General features: G+C 46.4%; 1 protein-coding gene across 1 annotated transcript in view; it reads right to left on the reverse strand.

Moving 5' to 3' along the window:
- Positions 1-231: 231 nt before the first annotated feature.
- Positions 232-21,385, reverse strand: part of hmcn2 (hemicentin 2) — a 51,050-nt gene continuing 29,896 nt past the window's right edge. The window contains exons 47-81 of the mRNA XM_040019415.1: positions 21,286-21,383; positions 20,927-21,205; positions 20,654-20,844; positions 20,328-20,409; positions 19,496-19,632; positions 19,256-19,397; positions 11,358-11,502; positions 11,117-11,244; positions 10,839-10,995; positions 10,609-10,730; positions 10,355-10,519; positions 10,157-10,264; positions 9,933-10,067; positions 9,545-9,679; positions 9,152-9,421; positions 8,891-9,081; positions 8,578-8,791; positions 8,293-8,427; positions 8,003-8,193; positions 7,228-7,309; positions 6,779-6,949; positions 6,049-6,201; positions 5,702-5,839; positions 5,189-5,310; positions 4,812-5,052; positions 4,650-4,709; positions 4,425-4,544; positions 4,164-4,298; positions 3,851-3,970; positions 3,404-3,529; positions 2,517-2,645; positions 2,132-2,425; positions 1,917-2,036; positions 1,704-1,830; positions 232-1,579 (exon numbers count right to left, since the gene is read on the reverse strand). Of these exons, the coding sequence (XP_039875349.1) occupies positions 1,201-1,579; positions 1,704-1,830; positions 1,917-2,036; positions 2,132-2,425; positions 2,517-2,645; positions 3,404-3,529; positions 3,851-3,970; positions 4,164-4,298; positions 4,425-4,544; positions 4,650-4,709; positions 4,812-5,052; positions 5,189-5,310; positions 5,702-5,839; positions 6,049-6,201; positions 6,779-6,949; positions 7,228-7,309; positions 8,003-8,193; positions 8,293-8,427; positions 8,578-8,791; positions 8,891-9,081; positions 9,152-9,421; positions 9,545-9,679; positions 9,933-10,067; positions 10,157-10,264; positions 10,355-10,519; positions 10,609-10,730; positions 10,839-10,995; positions 11,117-11,244; positions 11,358-11,502; positions 19,256-19,397; positions 19,496-19,632; positions 20,328-20,409; positions 20,654-20,844; positions 20,927-21,205; positions 21,286-21,383 (5,542 nt within the window). The 3' untranslated portion in view covers positions 232-1,200. The remainder of the gene's footprint in view (positions 1,580-1,703; positions 1,831-1,916; positions 2,037-2,131; positions 2,426-2,516; positions 2,646-3,403; positions 3,530-3,850; positions 3,971-4,163; positions 4,299-4,424; positions 4,545-4,649; positions 4,710-4,811; positions 5,053-5,188; positions 5,311-5,701; positions 5,840-6,048; positions 6,202-6,778; positions 6,950-7,227; positions 7,310-8,002; positions 8,194-8,292; positions 8,428-8,577; positions 8,792-8,890; positions 9,082-9,151; positions 9,422-9,544; positions 9,680-9,932; positions 10,068-10,156; positions 10,265-10,354; positions 10,520-10,608; positions 10,731-10,838; positions 10,996-11,116; positions 11,245-11,357; positions 11,503-19,255; positions 19,398-19,495; positions 19,633-20,327; positions 20,410-20,653; positions 20,845-20,926; positions 21,206-21,285; positions 21,384-21,385) is intronic.

The raw sequence follows: 21,385 nt of genomic DNA on the forward strand, positions 1-21,385 counted from the left end.
TGCTTTTTTTAGATGTAAAAAATCCAGGTTAAATAAAGGTCTGGACTGAGATCACCAAAAAGGAATAATGATATAACAAGATTAAGCTCAAACACTCAAAGTTCTTCTTGCCCCATTAAAGGGAGGATTTTCTTAGTATGGTCCCCAAAGTTAAAGTTTGTTTTTTGAGTTTTTCTTCTTCAACAGAAGAGAATTAAAACTACGGTGGTACGGCAGTAAGATAGACAAAAACAAAATTGTGGTCCATTTTATTTCTGTGAATATTTGACATTCATTTACAGCAACAGGGACATACTGTACTTAAACTGCACTTTATGGTTTTCAGGTTATGTTCCTTTTCAGATTTGTACAACAGCGGCACATATTTGACTACTGAACACCATCGATAACTTTCAATACAGTGCTCTGTACAGTGGCGTGAAAGCAGGAGAGGCATGCTGGTTTGTAGCGCCACGCTGGAGAAAATGTAAGTGCAGTCCAACTGTGCTTCATTATTTTTTAATAACTATATTACCTTTGTAAAATCAGCACCAATCACATCGCTTGTAATGGTATCGCCAAAATACATTCAGAATAGCACCTTTACAATTTACGTGACAACAAAACGTAAGAAAAGAGTACAAAAATATTAAGATAGATGAAAGACTGTTGTTAGCTAGTTACAATGTGCCATTACAATGCCAGTAGATCCTTAATAAGTCAAACTCTCTGTGACAGGAAGTTTTATTAACCAGTGATGTGTTCAAATTCCTTAAATAAATTAAAATAATAGGGGTAACATTGTACAGTTTCGTAGCTGTGATAGTAGCTTAGCAGCAGGCTTGTATTTCCATGCTGCAAACATGTTTTTATATGAAAAGGAATTTCTCCCAGTAATAGAAATGCAACACTTTAAACTAACATACAAAATGTTTGATAGAAGAACATAAAAAAAAGTTCCTGATACATTCTGAATTTTCAGATGTGAATTAGATGCGCTCTCTGCATTTTTTAACCCCAAAGAGGGTGCAGGGTAATGAAATGAACTTCAGATGTCTTCCGAACAGGATGTTCTGCTCTGTGATCAAAAGATCCCACAGAAGCCAAGATTTGGAACAGGACTTTTCCTGCTATGATTCAGTCGCAAGTCAAGATACACAATAATTATCCACTTGCTAACATCCTGGGGGGGCAGAGTCATGTGGAAAGCAGCATGGACGATCAGTAGGGGTAGGGTGAGATGGAAATGTAGATGATAAAGATGCTCTGGTAGGTAATGCGGCCTTGCAGCGATATAGTGGTGGCCTGCACTTTGAGCCTCACTAGTCCAGGTCTGTCCAGAACCTGCAGGGTGTAGATGATCCCTCTGCCGGCCTCGTCTCTGATACCGAACACCTGCCCCAGCCCGCCTGCCTCCGGTTCTTGCTCAAGTATCGTAAAGGATGTGCGCTCCTGCAGGATGCCAGACTCTGAGAAAGCTGACAGTCGTACCACGTTGTGATTGGCTGGAATGCCGGAGGGAAGAGTGAGCAGCTTGTACTGCAGGAGCAGAGGAGAGCCTCCGGTGGCGCAATCCAGCAAGCAAGGCCTGTAACAGGTCCTTTAAAAGTCGTCCGGAAAAAAAATAAATTATTAATTCATATAATGAACATAATTTTGCATTTGTGTGGTATCTACAACTTAATTAATAACCCTGTATAACACTTATTAATGTTGCAAATTACCCGGGTCTTCTTCCACTCTGGTAGGATGCAGGGCAGGGTGTATCCAGACACTGGTATCCTCCTCGGGTGTTAAAACACATCTGGTTGCGTCCACACTGGATGCCTTGTTCTACACACTCATCAATGTCTAAGAGAAAGAGAGGGGATAAGTATATAGCTGTAATAATTTGAGGGGAAGGTGGAAGTTTTAAAACAGTTTAAGGAGACATTTACCTTTACAGCTTCGGCCGTTGGGTAGCAGCTGGTATCCAGGGGGACACAGGCACTGGAAACTACCAATCGTATTTCGGCATTCATGTTGGCACGGTTTCTTGAGGAGACACTCGTCCACATCTGTAAGTGGAAAACAACAGAACATTGTTTGGGCTTATATTGTAAGAATCCTTTGTTATTTTACATCTTTTGGAGTCTTTTTGATTTTAACTTACCAACACACTTGCCGTCTCTGTTGGTGTACCCGACAGGACAGCTCTGCCTGGTGATGCGAGATACTCCATGGGAACGGGAGAGGATTGGCCTGCCGAGGGATGACACCAGCTGTGGGACGAGTCTCGCCCTGACTCTGGTTCCGTTTGTGAAGGTGTGCCCTCTCTCAAGCCCTGCGCAGGAGCGCCCATCGCCGAGTAGCACTGTCCCAGGGGGGCACAGACACCTGAAGCTGCCCGGCACATTGCGGCACTGATAGGCGCAGGGATTCGGCGTTTGCAGACACTCATCAATGTCTGGAAATGAAAAACAAAAGTTAAGTAGTGATTTGTGCTCCCGTTGGGTGTGATGTTTAGGGTTTTTTTGTTAAACAAACGTAATAATTACCCAAACATGGAAGCCCAACTCCCTGAGATCGATAGCCTCTGGGACACACGCATCCATAACCTCCGACTGTGTTTCGACAGATCTGAGTGTAGCGACACATGTGACTTCCATCCTGGCATTCGTCAATATCTGAAAAATGTCCAGATCAAAAAAGGATGATTTTCACACAGTCATATCCAGCTATACCTTAACGATAGATTAAGGTTAATGGTTATATTGACAAAACCGATAACTTTAGTTTGCTTTTCCTCACTTTGGCTAAATAAAGGTTGATTTAAGCCTGGATTATGCATCTTGTTCTTGTTGTATTTTTCCTGAAATTATCATTTTCTCTTTATTAAGAAAACAAAAGACCCCTTTACACACGCCTGTGTTTAGTGATTGCTCCTACGCTGCAAACACTGCCTCTTTTACGTGAGTGCACTTGGCTAGATTGGGACGACCTGAGCTAATATGTGTGTTAATGCTGACTGCGATTGCTGACATGAAGCCAGTTAAAGAGAAGATATCCTGAGTACATTAAAGCTGCCGTGCAGCAGTGTCTACCATAAACTCTGCTGCATCTTGTTACAGAAGTTTTCTTTTCGCAGCAGTGGATTTACAGTTCATAAAATCTTTTGCTCTCTATTTGGCCTCTTTTGACCAGTGATCAGTGGTTCTTTTGGCTTTCAAAAGGATTACAGGGGGTTTCATTTCCACTTATTAGGAAAACCATTTTAGCAAATTCACGATACAGTGTTGAAGGGTTGGAGGTAGAAGCCAAATCTGAGTCTTTCAAGGCATGAATGAGTTCATGCTGTCAGTAAATAAATTAAGCAGTGATTAATGAACAGGAACTGTTAAATGCAGCAATGTCTAAATAAATAAAGTGGATAAAAGCAGCTTACCCACGCAGGCCCCATTCTCTGCTTTGGTCATTCCAGCTGGGCAGCTGTCGAAACACTGGTATCCTCCTTCTGTGTTACGGCACTGCTGGTGAGCCGGGCATACGTTCCTCGTGCATTCATTGATGTCTGCAAAAGTTAAACCGTCACATCGGAGCTGTTAGTAAATATTCTGCAGGGCCCGCATTACTGTGGATGCTGTATCAATGGAAAATACATCCAAGGGGAATAAACATAAGTATTTTCAACATTATAAGTATAAGAAGCAGCGTTACAACAAAGAACACAAACTGAACACAAACTTCCTTATATTTTGTGCTAAGTTTGTATATAAAAAAAAATGCAGTTGGGTGTAGTCTTATCTTTTGAAATCTTCTGTAGCATAACTTAATAAGAATTCAAACAAGTTAAGGCAGGCAGGTAGTTTTTGTTCTTTTTATCTCAACTGACCAATGCAGTGACTTCCTGACAGCTGGTATCCAGGGTGGCAAACACAGCGGTAGGAACCCAGAGTATTGAGGCACTGGTGCTGGCACGGGGAGACAGCGGACTCTTGGCACTCATCTACATCTAAAAGACCAATTCGACACATACAGCAGGGCTTTATCGCTGATTAACACTTAAGTGATTGGCAAGAAATGAGATTTTTATTATTGTTGCAGGTGCAAATATAATAAAATATTACACGAACAGGAAAATAATGAGACGTTTATGCCTCCATATGAAATGCTGGACATTTTAACAGTGATTAACAGCTGCTTGCCTTCACAGCTGGTTCCTGTGATGCTGGCCTTAAATCCTGGTCCACATTTGGCCTGGCAGCGATACGTTCCCACTGTGTTGACACACTGCTGGTTGTAGTGGCACATGTGTGAGCCTTGGGAACACTCATCAATATCTGCATGAGGGAAACAGTTAGTGAGATCATTTTAGATTTACTTAAGTAGGACATTATCTCTGTGCACTGTGTATTGTAATATTGGATATTGCAAAAAAATCACCCAGCAGGTTTTCTTTGTCTTACCTTGGCATACATTGGTGTCTGCAGAAATGGTGAAGCCAGACGGACAGGTACAGGAAAAGCCTCCCATAATGTTGTTACACGAATGAGAGCAGGGAGACTGGAGCACACACTCATCTTCATCTAATAAGAATGCATTTGATGATAATAATAAAATAGAACAGTCACAAATGTTCAAATAAATGGTGTTAAAAATGATTGAGGTATTAAAAAATAAGCACAGCATACCAGCACAGTAGGAGGTGGTGTCAAGAGTGAAACCTTTAGGGCATGCGTCTTCATAACCATCTGCAAACACAGAGTACATGCAATGTTAGGCTTTCCAACAGATCCTGGATTTCATGTAAAATCGAGTTTAAATTGCTGGAATTTTTTAATATTTTTGCAGACCTGGTACGTGTAGGCTGGCAGTAACATGGAAGTCCAAAGTGAGCGTAAACATGTTGTAGGCACTATTCATCCCAGAAACCTTGAGCAGTTGGAGCACAGGACCCTGGCGCTCTTCCTGGCCCTCGTAAATAATTGTGTGATTACAACGCAGCACCATGGGGCTTCCTCCTCTCTGGTGGGTTTGCGATGACCACGAGTACAGCTGCCCTTGGCCCGTCTGCACATATGACTCATCGAACTCCTACGGGGCAGGAGTGAAATCGGGTCACACAAACTAAAGAGGATCGGAGGTGTGAAACTAAAGTGTCATGTCTTTAAGTCAGGATTTGATCTGAATGATCTTTAAATACACATTGTGATGAAAGCTGTGAACACACCTGAAGGCTCATGTGAGATGATGATAATGAAGGAGGAACAAATCCGTTAATTACTATGTCAATTAGCAAAACACCCTCCGAATCCAGACCTCTGGCAACATGAGTCAAACGTAGGATTTCCCCTGTTAGAAGAGATTAAAAAAACCAAAAAACATAACACTGTAAATCCACTTAAAACCACAAGGGAGCGTGCTGTAACTGCTTAGAAGCACAAGCCTTCATGTTCAATGTATGTGACTGCTAGTAAGTGCTGCCATCTACTGACTGTTTTACAAAAGAGCGCATAATGGACATGAAAAACTCAACATTTGTTGTTGTTCCTGTAAAATCACACCACCGTTTAGAAGAAACTAAACAGAAATAAAAAGAGTTGAACAAAACTTATCTTAAGCCGAGTATTTTCATCGATTAAATATGCAGTGCATGACCTTAAATAAATGAATCAAAAGCTTTAAATATTAACTGGCATATGCACGGAAAACAAAGCAAAAATGTGTAGTAGGCAAAGCTCACCAGTCTCGAACTCCAGCTGAGACTCCTGTCTGAACTGGCCCTGAGTGAAAGCGTAGCCATTTCTGGCTGCTCCATTCTGCAGCACGGTGGTCCAGTAGATGGGTGCAAACACAGACACCAGCACCCGCAGCAAGGGACCTACAACAAGACAGCATTAGCTCTGTGCCTCTGCTGCTCTGCTACAACATCAACATGTGATTTGAACAAGATTGGGAATGCATCCCCAAGAATTCAACTCTTTCTAGTAAAATTCAGCGTGACCACTGTTTAATGAAGTGGTAACTGTTAGGTATGAGGCTGAGGTCAACAGCAACCAATGGTACACAATGGTACATGCCATCACTCACCCACAGTGGGAGGAATATTGTCAAGGCGTGCCTGCACAGTGCTGCTCCCCTCGTCATCATTGTCTGTAATGTTGGCCTCCAGGTAGGACACACCAAACTCTCTGTCATTGACCATTCCTATCAGGCTGCCTCTAGTCCTGCGTGGAACCTCACCTGTCAGCACCAAAATACGTTTAAATAAGCTACATTAACTGAAATTCATTAATATCAGGTTGTCCTAAACGCTCCCTGAAAGTGTTTAAAGTTACTGACATGGACTGGAAAGAAAGAGCATACTTCTGTGTTAGACACCACTCCTCATTTAATTATTACTTATTATTTATCTCTGGCTTTCTTCCATATTGCATCTCTTGTCCTGTCTTCCTCCGTTCACCCCCACCTGGTCACAACAGATGACTGCCCCTCCTTGAGCCTGGTTGTGCTGGAGGTTTCTTCCTGTTAAAAGGGAGTTTTTCCTTCCCACTGTCACCAAGCGCTTGGTCTTCTCTGTATTATTTTTAGTTCTTATGGTACTGAGCTAACTTGAGGGGACTGCTGTTGTGATTTGGCAGTGTATATATAAAATTGAATTGAAGGGTTGAATAATGAAATATTTTGTAGTTATTGGCAACAGCCAAGATTGCAAATACTGAGATAATATTTTAATTTTCAAATTTCCTCATGCATTACACAGACATATTTTTTTGAAGGCATCAAAATGAATCGAAATGAATAACAAAGCCACTGGTACCTGGACACAAGCCGACCTGACATTTTCTAGAGTCGATACTGGGGCCGCTGCATGATCGGCCTCCATTAGCTGGTTCTGGGTTGTTGCATAGTCTGATTCGCTCTTGGAAGCCTTGGCCACAGGTGCTACTGCATGGTCCCCACTCCTGCCAGCTAGAGTAGCCTCCATTGACTAAGAGAGGAAGAGAAGAAAATAATTTTCAACAGTGGGTCCTCAGGAAGTTCATTTGCACAGGTTATGTTGTGCAAACTTGCTGTTGTGCAAAGGAAAGGAGCACTTGCAACACATGAAAGCAACAGACATGAATAAGTGAACACGGGGGGAAACTAACATTTTAAAGTCGTTCTTAAAAGTGGATTGGAGGCAGTTTGGGAAGTACATTATGGTACAAACTTGTTTGAATTTTTTATTTCATAACCCGTTAAATAAATCATATAGACAGAACTCACTCTGAACCTTGAGCGTAATGGTCCTCTCAGCTGTTCCAGCCTCACTTTCAGCCACACACTGATACTCCCCTTCATCTGCAGCCTGTAGATCAACCAGGTTTAGCTGATTATCGAATTATCTAAGGAACAGTTATCCTTTAATAGGACTACAAACCTTCCAGACAAACATTATTACAATCTGAATTGGGTACAGTTTTACAGTTTAGGGAAATTACCATACAAGCAAACAAAATCTGACATTTTCAATGGGGCAGTTGACTTTATTCCATTGAATTGTTTGTCATAATTAATATTACAGGGACAGAGAGAGGAAATTTCATAATAAGAGCACTCTGCTGGAAGGACAGTCATCTGTCTGTGAGAAAGTCTCAGCTGCAGGCTGTGCAATTACAGCAGCAGTTAGAGACCATAATAAGGTTAGAGGCTACGGAAAGAGGGGCAGAGTCTGGGAACATACAGCATTCTGTTTGTTTCTTCCCTCTGAGCCTAATGCTGTTAGCCTCTCCGGCTGAACTGAATCTGATTTAGATGGGAGCAGGACACTACAGGACAGTCACACGCTGTTCCTCTACCCAAGGGTATTGTAGATGAAGCTCAGATGGGATGAATAAAGCGCCGCTGTTCTACTCAGATTGCGTGATGGAGCCTTCTTGCGCAAACTACATCGGAAAATGTTTCATGCCAGAGTGAGCTAGGCTTGACAGAACTTGTTTAGAAACAGGATTACTGCTTAAAAGAACAGAAATAGGAGGAGAAAAGAAAATGTTATATTTACAGTGGTGCTGTAAATGACCAGAGATCCGTTGTGGAGGGTTTGCACTCGGAGGAAGCGAGGTAGCGGTTTTCCATTTCTGAGCCAGCGGAGGACAGGGCTGGGGTCTCCGTGGATGGGACAGTCAAGCACAGCAGAGCCACCCTGAATGGCTGTCTGAGACGTGTGGGCTTCACCCTTCAACACCGGAGGCTCTGGAAACACATAGCATGTATATTTTCAGATAGAATGTGTCATAATGTAAATATCTATAGAAAGTTCAGTGAGCGGGAATCCTCAAGGATAAATCTCACCTCTGATACGGACGAACGACAGCGCTCTAATGGAACCCACGCTGTTTGCTGCTATGCACACGTAGGTCCCAGCATCACTCCGAGTCACATTCTCAATGATGATGGAGCTTCTGCCTGCCTCATCTACAGTGGCACCTGCAACAGTTTTGCAGTTTTACACCACAGTTTTATTTTAAATTAGGCTTTTTTTTTTTTTAAACTGAATGCATTACACATAATAACAAATACAGTAATCTGTGTAGCAATTATGAGCTGTTTAACTGAAGAAAAAAAGGAAAACACTACCTGCATAGGGACTGTTGTTGACAGTCCAGGAGATAGTAGGAGAAGGCGTTCCCTGAGCATGGCACGATAAGGCAAGAGTCTGCCCTTTGTTTAGCATTGCATCGCCTGGCAGCTCCTTGAATGCAGGCCTCATATTGATGGTCAGTCGGATGTCTTGCCTCGCAGAGCCTGCTGCATTGGTGGCTACGCATGTAAACACACCAGCGTCTCCTGACTGTTGAAGGAAAGAAGCAGCAGCTGAGTGTTGCACATGGAACTACAGAGAGATGCAGTTCATAATAAAGTGCAGAGAAAGCATGACATAGAGGCTAACCTCAGCCCTCTCTATGATCAGCTCTCCTGACCGTAGGACGGTGAATTTGCCAGGGAGGTTGGGCACCACGCTGCCGTCCTTCTCCCATGACACTTTAGGCTCTGGTGAACCCTGAGCAGCGCAGGGCAGCAGAGCCTGAAATCCTTGGATAACTGACAGTTGCGTCTGTGTAGGAGCAATCACGGGTGGGACTGAAAAGAGACACCACTATTAACACAAACATGTTACGACACAGTGCAGCTTGTAAAGTGCTTCACTCACCTTGAATGAGCAGCCTCATATCATGGCTGGCTCTGCCGGCGGGGTTTTTAGCAGTACACGTGTAAAGACCCGCGTCGCTGCGCTGGGTAGAAATAATTGCCAGAGTTCCATTGGAGAAGACGCGCACATGAGCACCATCAAGCACAGGCCTCCTCTCTTTGTGCCAGGTGACTTCAGGCAGAGGCTGCCCATCAGCTATGCACTCCAGGCTGACTGGCTGGCCTAGCACAGCCATGTATTCGACATGAGGCACGCTCAACACTGGTGGAACTGCGGAAACATAAGATGAGCAGATATTTATTTGCAAATTTCCTAAAATGTATGTAATGTTTCATAAGATTATGAAACATTACATAATGTTATTCCCATGGTGAGATAAAAAATCTGCATTACCTTGAAGGACTAATTTTGTCCGGCCCACAGCTACACCAGCTTCATTCTTTGCCAGGCACTGATAGGTCCCCGCATCACCAAGCGTCACACGGGAAAACTTCAGAGCTCCATTCGGGAGCACAGCCAGCCTGTGACCTAGACACACAGTCACATGAAAATTACTGGCCCACATGAGACAGGTCAAATTAAAGCCCACAGCATGATGACATTGCTGTCCTATCTGTAAAAAGTTAAAACAAAACAAAAAAAAGATTCTTGTTGGAGTATGACTTAGTTGCTGTTAAATGTGTTGGATTCTAATATATGAAAACTGTGCATAATTACAGCAATGTTCATCTGTCTGTCTCTTCATAAATAAGGATTTGGCTCATATTTTTTGTACCGTTACCTGTTGCTATGGGAACTCCCTCTCTTTGCCAGGTGATGGATGGTCTGGGGAAGCCCTGAACCTCACAGGGGAGAAGAGTCCCGTGATTCAGCACTACTTGTACCTCTTCTGCCATTGGTCTGATCTCTGGCAGCTCTGTGTGTGGAAGACAGAACACAGTGTCATATGGTTTCATACATTTTAACATAAACATAATAAGATAACATATGTCCTTGGAGGCCTACCATGCACTGAGAGAGAGATGTGTTTGTGAGCCACTCCAGCTGGGTTTCTGGCTGAGCATGTATATTTGCCAGTATGACTGGGCAAAGCAGCAGTTATCTCCAACTCTCCTGCATTAAAGTGAGTACAAAGAACATGTGTTTACAGAGGACCGTGATGTATGAAAATGTAAGGAAACAGCAATTGGTGTGCTGCTTTACCAGTGGGAAGGATGCGGTAGCTTCCTCCTCTGGAGCTCAGTTTGGCTCCACCCTTTGTCCAGGTGACAGTGGGCATTGGGCGTCCTTGTATGTGACAAGGCAACACGACAGGAGACATTTTCACAGCTTTAACTGCCGTAACATCATCTTCAATAGATGGAGGGACTACGGGAGAGAACAGCAAATTTGTGGGCTGAATTATCTGAAACAGCATTCTACAGCCGGCTGATTTTCACAACACTTTAAATCAATACCTTGCAGGATGACCTCGATGACTCTGCGCTCCTCTCCAACATCATTGACTGCAGTGCACTCAAAATAACCTTCATCCTCATTGGCTGGGGACAAAAGAACCAGAGACCCTGAGGACAGTAACCTGAACAGATAAGCAGAACTGCATCAGCTTTGAAGTTTTTATAGCTGTACGAGTTGTACTGCATACCAATTGTGTATTTGAAGCGTACAGGCATAGCTTTGTCTATACCTGTATGCACCAGGCTGCTGGCTGATATCCAGGGGAGTGCCATTCCTCTTCCAGGATACTTTAGGAGAAGGTATACCTGCAGCCTCACAGCTAAGCAGGGCTCTGATACCAGTGGTTACTGTCACGTTGAATGGACCCGGACTGATTGAGGGACCCACTAATAAGACACAGAAGACCTTCAGCTAAGCTGTTATAACAATAAAAAATTGTGCTAAAAACTGAATCTGCTGGCATCCCCAAAATCTTCATAAGCTAAGTACTGCTTATACTGTCTTTACCAAACACACGAAGATCCACTCCTCGGTGATCTGAGCCAGCCTGGTTGGACGCGGTGCAGTAGTAGCGACCAGCGTTATTCAGCTGAGCTGCATGTACGCGCAACGAGCCCTCGGATAATATGGTGTATCTGAAATGCACGAAAGATGAATGAGTTGGGGATACACCGCGTCTGTGTTCGACAGATACAGTCGAGTGTGACGTATACAATTACAGACACCTGTGAGAAATCTCAGGACGTACTTATTGTTATCTTGACGCACGGGGAAGCCGTCTTTCCTCCACATGACCACAGGTGAGGAGTCGCCTTTGACTTCACAGGGTAAAACTGCATCCTGGCCAATATGTACAGTCACCACTGAGCTGCTCTCCTTTATTACAGGTGGTACTGGAAGTAAAGAGACAGAATCTTGTTGTGTTTAGCATATAAAACTCTTTTTTTTCTCCCCAGACATGAATGTTGAACGACACACCAAACACTTATTTCCCTTAAAACCACCCTAAACGCACAAACAGTGGTTTCCCTTGAAACTTGCTTGAGTAGGTGGCTCTTTTTAAGCTCTCTTCAAATGATGATGTTACATGTTACCACATGTTACTTCTAATTCTTTACTCAGCCTCCTAAATAAACTTCTTGAACTTTGCTCCAGCTACCCACCTACAGTCAACCTTAAAAAAGTGGCAGCATTAAAAGTTGAAATACGACGGGGGAATTTCTCTTTCATCTCTATTAGTCCTCACACATATAAATATTTAGGAATCTGGATCACATGCAAGTACAAAGTTACTTACCACCTTTCTAAATTAATACAACACAGAGATTTGATTGGTTTCTCACAAAGTGATTGCACATGTCGCCCAAACTTTGTGCAAACAGTTGCAGTCTGTTGCAGACAGGTTGCCAACAGTCTGACTGAGTCTTTGTTAATGAGCAAAACTCAAGGGGACTCAACTCAATGGACTGCCAGTTGGTTGTATTTTAGTTTTATTCCTATACAGCAGGAATGCTGCTGAGGTCAAATATGTCATCTTTATCCCAGAGTTACCCCAGTTGATGTATTATCAGTTATAATAGTAAATATAACAGTATAGTAGAATAAAATAGTAGAATAATAGTAGACTAACTCCGTCTTATAGAAACATTTATGGCAGGTTTCAGTAGCAGTGTTGGTATATTTGACAACCTCATTATCCAGCAGGAAAAATGACTTGAGATAACTTTATCTTGTTGGATAAAAAGTGTAACTTTGATAACATGATTAGCAGATGAAAAAGGGGATAAATCACAATATATGTGCAATATTCAGCACTCAGCACATCACACTAGTATTGCATTGTGAAGAACTGTGATAATATCATACTGTGGGGTGTCTGATCATTTCCACCTCGGACAATTAATTAGGCTTCTGTTCTATTGTACTGCAGAGCCTCAGCTACAACTAGCTACTCTTTGCATGTATCTATGACCTTCTTATGGAAGTTCAAAATAAGTCATGATAATGTATTAAAGTGACAGCTCTTTTAGCTCTTTTAAACATTTGTTTGTTTTTTCTAACAGGCATTTCAGAAACTAGTGGCTCCGTGGTGTAGTGGTTAACACATTTGCCTTACATGTAGGTCCCCGGTTTGACACCAGGAGGCGACAGAAACCCAGCCTCAGGGGCTCACGAGGTATCGTACTTGCATTTGTCTTATTCCGAGACTGGATCAATTAGAGCAGGGGTCCCCAATCCCAGTCCACGAGGGCCGTTGTCCCTGAATCACATGATTAGTTCAATACCAGGCCTCTGGAGAACTTCAAGACATGTTGAGAAGGTAATGTATCCATTTAAATCAGCTGTGATGGATCAAGGACACATCTGAAACCTGCAGGGACACCGGCCCTCGTGGACTGGGATTGGGGACCCCTGAATTAGAGGGTTACACCACAAAGGTCATCCACTGTTTGGGGGTTTTTTCATCTGTGACAAGTCAAAGCATCCAGATGTATTCACTGTGGCAACCCCTTGATAAATAGCAGCTCAGTGTGCCATTCATTCATAGCTCACTAACACTTTTACTGCAAAACTTTTTTAGAAGCAGCTCCATTGTCTGCAGTGTTTGGCATGACTCCAAAGAATGGAGTATACTTTGGTCTTTCACTCTCTCCTTGATAACTTGGACTGGTTCTCTTTCATAGCATTCGTTTCGTGTCTCACTATGGGAACGCCTCCTGCGTGACCTCATCAGAAGCTCAAATACCATTACGCCAGCCCTTACAGGCTGGCTAGGTGACGCCCATGTCAGGAGGGGCCAGTGCCTCCCTATATAATAGGCTGACATAGCGTCAGATGTCATTCAAAAACCTCTTCTCGCTTCTCACAGAAGCCTGTAGACAACTGTGCTATTGGGTGCTAAAGCTAAACTGTCCACAGATTCGAGTGAACAACTCGGTCGCCGGGCGCTTTGTTCCCAGCTTTTCAGTTGTCCACTAGCATACAAGCAGTAGCAATACTGTTCTGTGGCTAGTGCGGGTGCCAAGTAGCAATACTTTCACCCAGGGAAGTAGCAATACTTTCCGAAAGCGAAGTAGCAACACTTTGCTAATAAAGGTACTCCTAGCTTCACCATCAGGTAGCAATACCCTTCGAGGCTAGCGGTTTTACACATTAGGTAGCAATACCTGTAGAAAAGTAGCAACACTTTTCACCCCACGCTAGCGAGGAATAGCAATATTCTCCGCACTCAGTGTCAGTCTCGCTAACGTGCGCAACCCTCTAGCTAACCATGGCTACGACGGCCAACGAAGTTGCAAAACTTTGTCCTTGCGGCAAGAAGATTTCTGCCTGAGATACACACCCCGTGTGTGCGGCATGCCTGGGCTTATCTCACGCTCAGGCTGCCCTGACGCCTGCACACGACTGTATCCACTGCGCGGCTTCCCCACGCAAACTACTCCGCCGCAGGCTAGCTCGCCGGGCTAACCTGTCGGGCGGCGACCCTTTGCTGTGTGAGGCTGCTGCGGCGCAAGGAGAAACTGAGATGCCCGATAATTTGGCCGCAACGCCAGGGCCGAGCTGGGCAGAGGCAGGCCCTCAGCCCATCGCGACCGCTTTCCCGTCGCTGGAGGCACACGGAGATCGTGTGTTTTTCCGCGATGCTGGAGTCACCTGGGGAGGAGATGCTAACGAGGACGGAGATGAGTCGGCTGACTCGGAGCTCCTGCTGTCTGACGACGGCGAGGAGGACGATTCCACCTCCTTGGCTAGCATCAGCTGGGCTGCAAAGCCCTCGGCTACCGGCGAGGTTGAAAAACCGACACCGCCGTCTCCCCTGGATCTCGACATGCAGGACATGTGCAAGCGCGCAGCCGCTAGGCTCAACATCCCGTGGCCCGCCATACAAACAGAGGTTGTGAAGTCTCGTTTTGACGGTAAGAAATTGCCGAAGGCGAAAAAGACGGGGAAGCATGTGTTGCCTGTTTTCCCTGAGCTACTCGATGAGATAGCGGTGACGTGGAAAGCAAAACCTTGCAGCGAGAAACACCCCATCGTGGGGAGCTCCCTGCTGGATTGTGAGGGGATGGAATCTATCGGCCTCCGCCGGATGCCACAAGTGGAGCCGTTGGTGGCGAGCCATCTTCACCCGAAGACGTCTCTGTCCTCATCGGCCCCATCTCTCCCCTCCAAAGCAGACCGCTTCCAGTCTAGCCTTACAGATAAGTGCTACAAGGCAGCGGCTCTGTCAGTAAGAGCCCACAACGCCTCTTCTATGCTAATGGCTTACCAAGCTGAGCTAGAAGAGGACATGACAGCTAACACAGATACCACAGTGTGGGAAGAAATCTGCGTTATAACTGACCACGTCCTCCGCCTCCACAAGGTAGCCATACAGGCTACTGGGAGAGCCATGGGCCTCATGGTTCTTCAGGAGCGAGCACGCTGGCTCGGGCTCACCAACCTGACGACTAAGGAAAAAGAGGAACTCCTCGACACCCCTGTCGTCCCTCACGGTCTCTTCGGTGCGGCTGTTACATCCATGCAGAAGAGATGTGAGGAGAAAAAGAGAGATGAGGAGGCTCTGAAACTCTGCCTGCCGAGGAGGGCCCAGCACGCCACCCCAGCAGCGCCGCGCCAGTCATTCGCGCAGGCAGCGTCTCGCCCGGTCCCCGCTTTCAGGATTCCCAAAGTGCCTAAGACGCAGGCAGCCCCCCAGGCTGCCGGGGCCCCTAAGAATCCATGGACTCGGAAGCAGTCTCCCCAGGCCAGACCTCGAGCGGCCCCTCCTCCTCCCCCCGCTGCCGCGATCGTGAGGAGGAAGAAGCGGCCGGCCTGACAGCCTCTCCTCTAGGCGGGAGCGAACCCAGTTTCCCCCCTTCATGGGCCACCCTCCCGCCTCCCAGCTCCGTTCCAGAGCAAGTTCAACGGGACGTGTTCCACACGAGCACTTCTCTCATGCATTCTGTATTAAAAAAGCCCCGACACGCGCATCCAGGCAGTTTGCCGAGGGCGCTGTCGAGTGTTGCAAAACACATGGGAAAATCAAACATGCTGAAAAACGGAGCACCGTCTGCCATAACGCAGCCCGTGGAGACTCGCATTTCCACGGCTGTGATGATGCAGATGAGCCCGTCACCTCGCTCGCCTGTGACGGAGGTGACGGGACGCCGAAATGGCGTGTGTTTCGCGCTGCGACCACAAGGGGGCGCCAAAACGCCATATTCGGTGGAGTGGCCGGTGAGCGCTCTGTCTCTCCACATGGAGAGCTGGGCCACCTGCACTCAGTCAGCATGGGTGCTGAGGACATTGAAAAAGGGCTACAGGCTGCAATTCAGTGTCGCTCCACTACAATTCAAAGAAATTGTTTACTCTCGTGCTCCGGGCGAGTCTGCCAGTTTTCTCCTGGAGGAAATTTCCACCTTGAGAGACAAAGGAGCTATAAGAGTTGTCCCTCCCGAGGAAATGCACAGCGGATTTTGTTCAAGGTATTTCCTTGTGCCAAAGAAAGGGGGGAGGGGGATGAGAGCCATTCTGGATCTCCGTGCCCTGAACCGGCATTTGAGGACATACAAGTTCAGGATGTTGATGCACGCCTCACTGCTACGGTTTGTACGAGCGGGCGACTGGTTCACATCAATCGACCTGAGGGATGCTTATTTCCACATCCCCATATATCTCCCACACCGAAAGTATCTGAGATTTGCTTTCCAGGGGATGGCTTACGAGTTTGTAGTCCTGCCTTTTGGTCTCTCACTGAGCCCAAGGGTGTTTGTGAAATGCACCGAGGCAGCAGTGGCCCCGCTCAGGAAAAAGGGCATTCGGGTGGCCACGTACATCGACGATTGGCTGGTGGCAGCACCAACCCGCCAGAGAGCGACTTGTCACACAAATGCTCTCATACACCATCTGGAGAGTTTGGGTTTCCAGATAAACGTGGAAAAGAGCTCATTGACGCCAACTCAATGCATTACTTTCATAGGGCTCAGCCTAGACTCCCTTCGGGTGAGGGCTTTTCTGTCCCCGGAGAGAACGGCGGCCATACAGTCATCCCTTGCACTGTTTCGCAGAGGCAACACAGTGACCCTCAAACAGTGCCAGAGGCTGCTCGGTCTGATGGCTTCTTCTCTAGTGGCGATAACACTGGGACGCCTGCACATGAGAGGCTTTCAGCGCTGGGTGGGCTCGCGGGGACTGGACCCTCACCGAGACGGCCACCGTCGCGTGAGAGTCTCTGCAGACTGTTCACTCGCTCTCCGCGAGTGGAAGAGGCCAGGTTTCTTGTCTCAGGGCGTTGCCATGGGGGCAGTTTCAGCCAGGAAGGTGATTTCCACAGATGCCTCTCTTTCCGGCTGGGGGGCCACCCACGAGGGCAGAATGGGGAATGGGGCCCTCACATGCGCTCCGCCCACATAAACTGTCTGGAACTGCTGGCGGTTCACCTGTCACTAAAACACTTTCTCCCTTGGCTGAGAGGTCATCATGTTTTAGTGAGGTCGGACAATTCCACCGTTGTGGCCTACATCAACAGACAGGGGGGTCTGGGGTCCCCCAAGTTACACACGCTGGCACACAGACTGATAGTCTGGAGCAGTGTCCACCTGCTGTCACTGAGAGCAACTCACGTGCCGGGGATCTTGAACTTTGGAGCAGATCTTCTCTCCAGGGGCAACCCGCTGTATGGGGACTGGAAGCTTCACCCGGAGGTGGTGAAGCAGATCTGGCTGCGATTCGGTCAGGCGACCGTGGACGTTTATGCATCCAGGGAGAATGCTCAGTGTCCCCTGTTTTACTCGCTGCACGATCAGAGAGCTCCACTCGGGGTGGATGCTCTAGCTCACGAGTGGCCGAGAACCCTCCTCTATGCTTTTCCCCCAGTGGCCCTCATTTCTCCAACTCTGGCCAGAGTGAGGGAGAGAAGTCACTATATGATCCTGATAGCCCCGCACTGGCCAGGGAAACACTGGCTGGCGGAGATTTTTCAGCAGCTGTGCGGCCCTCCTTGGCCGTTACCACTGCGCAGAGACCTCCTGTCTCAGGCACAGGGGGAAATATTCCACCCCCACCCAGAGAGGCTAGCTCTATGGGCTTGGCCCGTGAGTGGTTTAACCTGAACACGGTGGGGCTCCCTCATAGTGTTATCGACACCATTCAGTGTTCTAGAGCATCGTCTACTCGGACGCTATATGAGCATAAGTGGCGTGTGTTTGAAAGCTGGTGCTTAGAATCACAGGCCATCCCTTTTCAGTGCTCTGTGGCTGTGATTCTGTCATTTCTTCAGGCCCTGATTGATAAGGGTAAAGCCTTCTCCACCATCAAGGTGTATTTGGCAGCGATTTCAGCCTGCCATATTGGTTTTGAGGGAAAGACTGTTGGCCAGCATCCCTTAATATGCCGTTTCATGAAGGGTGCACGGCGTAAATTGCCTACGTCTAGGCCATTGGCTCCATCGTGGGACCTTCCCACAGTATTGGCTGCGCTCTCCTGTTGCCCATTTGAACCCCTGGAACAGGTTGAGTTGAAATTTCTGTCCTTGAAGACGGCTCTTTTAATTGCTTTAGCTTCTGCTAAACGTGTGGGAGAGATCCACGCTCTCTCAGTGCATCAGTCATGCATTCAGTTCTCCTCGGATAATACGAGGGTCTGTATGCGGCTCAACCCTGCCTTTGTCCCGAAGGTTTTCGGCGCATGTTCCCCTATAGAACTGCCGGCCTTTTGCCCACTGCCTTTCTCCTCAGAGGAGCAACAGCGGCTGCATACCTTGTGTCCAGTCCGTGCTCTGTGCATTTACATGGACCGAACCCAGAGTGTCAGACAAAGTGACCAGCTGTTCGTGTCCTGGGCTAAACCTCATATGGGAAAGCCTGTGTCTACACAGCGCCTCTCCCATTGGATAGTGGGAGCAATTGCCTTGGCCTATACTAGCGGGGGCCTTCAGCCCCCTGCTGGCTTACGTGCGCATTCCACTAGAGGTCTGGCAACCTCATGGGCTCTCTTTAGGGGAGTTTCTATTCAGGAGGTGTGTGCAGCTGCATGCTGGACCTCGCCTCATACATTTGCTAGGTTTTACAGGTTAGATGTGACAGCACCTAACCTAGCACATTCGGTCCTCAGTGCAGGTTCTTCCCGGGTGGGGGCCTCTCCCCTGTGAAGTGCTGTTGGGGACAGTTGTCTTCTTAACAGGCATGTCTGGCAATCCGGGAGTCAGTATTTCTCCCATAGTGAGACACGAAACGAATGCTATGAAAGAGAACTTAAGGTTATGTATATAACCCCGGTTCTCTGAGTAGCATGAGTGAGCGTCTCACCAGACCGCCCTCCTTGCTATGGAAGCGAGGAAGAGGTGGGCTTGTTTTGAATGACATCTGACGCTATGTCAGCCTATTATATAGGGAGGCACTGGCCCCTCCTGACATGGGCGTCACCTAGCCAGCCTGTAAGGGCTGGCGTAATGGTATTTGAGCTTCTGATGAGGTCACGCAGGAGGCGTTCCCATAGTGAGACACTCACTCATGCTACTCAGAGAACCGGGGTTATATACATAACCTTAAGTTACTAACTGCAGTAACTGGCAACTTGCTGAGTTAAATATTTGGTTGTCATGGGTTTATGTCAACGGTTCAAAAGTTCAACAGTTTAAAAACAAGATATGACAAGTATGCTTACAGAGAATTTCCACAGTGAAGAAGAGACTGCTGCTTCCAGCTATGTTGGTAACCACACAGCTATACTGGCCGCTATCCTCAGACCTGACTTCCTGTATCTCCAGGTACTGACCCCCTGCCAGCTGCTGGATACGACCACCCAGCTGATACAACAGAAGGAAAGGAAAGATAGAATACACAAGTCAAAGAGGAGATCAATACTTTTAATAGTGGATGACTTATTTGAGTTCACATTCTGCACCTGCAGTTTGGTTTCACCCTTGTACCACTCTATGTGTGGAGGAGGGTCGCTGTCAGCCAGGCACTCCAGAGTGAGGTGACCGTTAACCGGCACTGTCAATGTCCTCACATCACCGGAGCCAAGGAGCGTCGGTGGTACTGCAACACAACCACTGACCATTAAGATTTATGTGATCCACAATAACAGCAACAAAAGGAAAGTAAAAGAAAAAAAAAGTGCTGTGAGCCTGAAGTGCTCCTTCAGGAAGAGCTTGGTAAAGTTATGAGGCCGTGTGGAACAGATGAAGTCAGAATGTAGATCGGGGACAGATATAAAAAGCATGTGTTTTCACTTAAAAAAAGACATTACTAAAAAAAAGTGCTATAAAAATGTGTGCCACACAGTTTTGAATAATCTAGAAGAGTCTTAATTATAGGAATGGGGAAAAGAAACACCATGAATTTGGGAAAACACTGATCTAAGCAGTCTGGCAGGTCTTAACTGCATTGTGTATGATTATATTTATAGAAGCATCATTTTACTCAAATATTAACAAGTGGAATAAATGGTGAGTAGTGCACACTCATAAATTAAAGTCAGGCCATCAATAAAAACCCAAGAAAATGCACCCTGCGCTGCATGCATGTCATATTGCGTGCAAAACAGCGAGGCCGATATACAAGCGGTGCAAGTCTGTTTTTCACTTGTGTAAAAATCCAGACTTTTATTCCTGATCGCACACAGAGCTTTATTCATGCAGTACCAGGTGCAAAGAGAGGAGGAAGTTAAGGGAAAAGGGGGGCATGACATATTTCTTCCATGCTGAATAATATCCAAGAACAGCTTGTGTCACCTTGGACCCGGACCCAGTGGTTTTTTCCATCCTCTCCGGCTAGGCTGCTGGCCAAGCAGGTGTACAGACCTGCATCCTCGACCTTTAAAGAGACAATATCAATCAGCTTGAGTGGTTCTTGCATGACAATGCTTTATTTAAAAATTTACACTCAACTAAAGTGACGACTAAGGTTTAAAAAGAGTGGGTATGTTTTTCTGTTTGTTTTTTAACAGGAGTGATTGCTTAGAAAAAGTCTTAGCGACATACATTGTCTTAAATAAAGTTTTACACCTTAAATTGCCAATCTCAGGAGAACATGTGCTCGCACAGTCAGTAATTTATACCTGAACTTTGCTAATCCTGATAAAGTTTCCGTCCTGCTGAACGATATCAGATCTCTCCATGGGCCGACCATCCTTGAGCCAGCTGAGGGTAGGAGGTGGGACTCCCACAGCAGAGCACTCCAGCTCAAGTGGACTGTTAACTGCTATGGTCAGCTCTTCTGGTGAGTCGGAGCTGACTATCTTTGGAGGCTCTGCATTAGAAAGCAAAATGTGTTAGCTTATTTTCTTTTTCTTTATTGCAGATATAAATAAATAAAAAGAGGGTGATCGTACCAAGCACGGTGAGGTTGAAGCTCTTGGTACTGCTTCCAGCCTGGTTACTAGCCACGCAGCTGTAAAAGCCCGCATCTGAGGGGGCCACGTCAGGAAGCTGCAGTCTTGTCTCCTGTCCATCCAGCAGCAGGTTGCGGTGAAGGGACAGCGGCTGTCCGTCTTTCATCCATGTTAGCGTCGGAGGGGGGACGCCACGTGCTTCACAGGATAAAGTCACCAAGGATCCCTGGATTACTGAAACTGGCTCCACCGGTTCGACGTGATTCACACCGGGGGGCACTGCAGACCATAAACGCAGAGTGTGAAACCCCTCCGACCCAGCATGTTCTGTTTCATGTTATCTACTGTTGGGATTGTACCTTGGACTTGGACATCATAGCTGAGTTCTGCAAGACCAGCTTGACTGCGTGCCACACACGTGTAAACTCCAGAATCAGACAGCTGCACAGGAGAAATCCT

Source organism: Simochromis diagramma, unplaced genomic scaffold (genome assembly GCF_900408965.1).
Source record: "Simochromis diagramma unplaced genomic scaffold, fSimDia1.1 OVJJ01000822.1, whole genome shotgun sequence".
Taxonomy (NCBI): Eukaryota; Metazoa; Chordata; class Actinopteri; order Cichliformes; family Cichlidae; genus Simochromis; species Simochromis diagramma.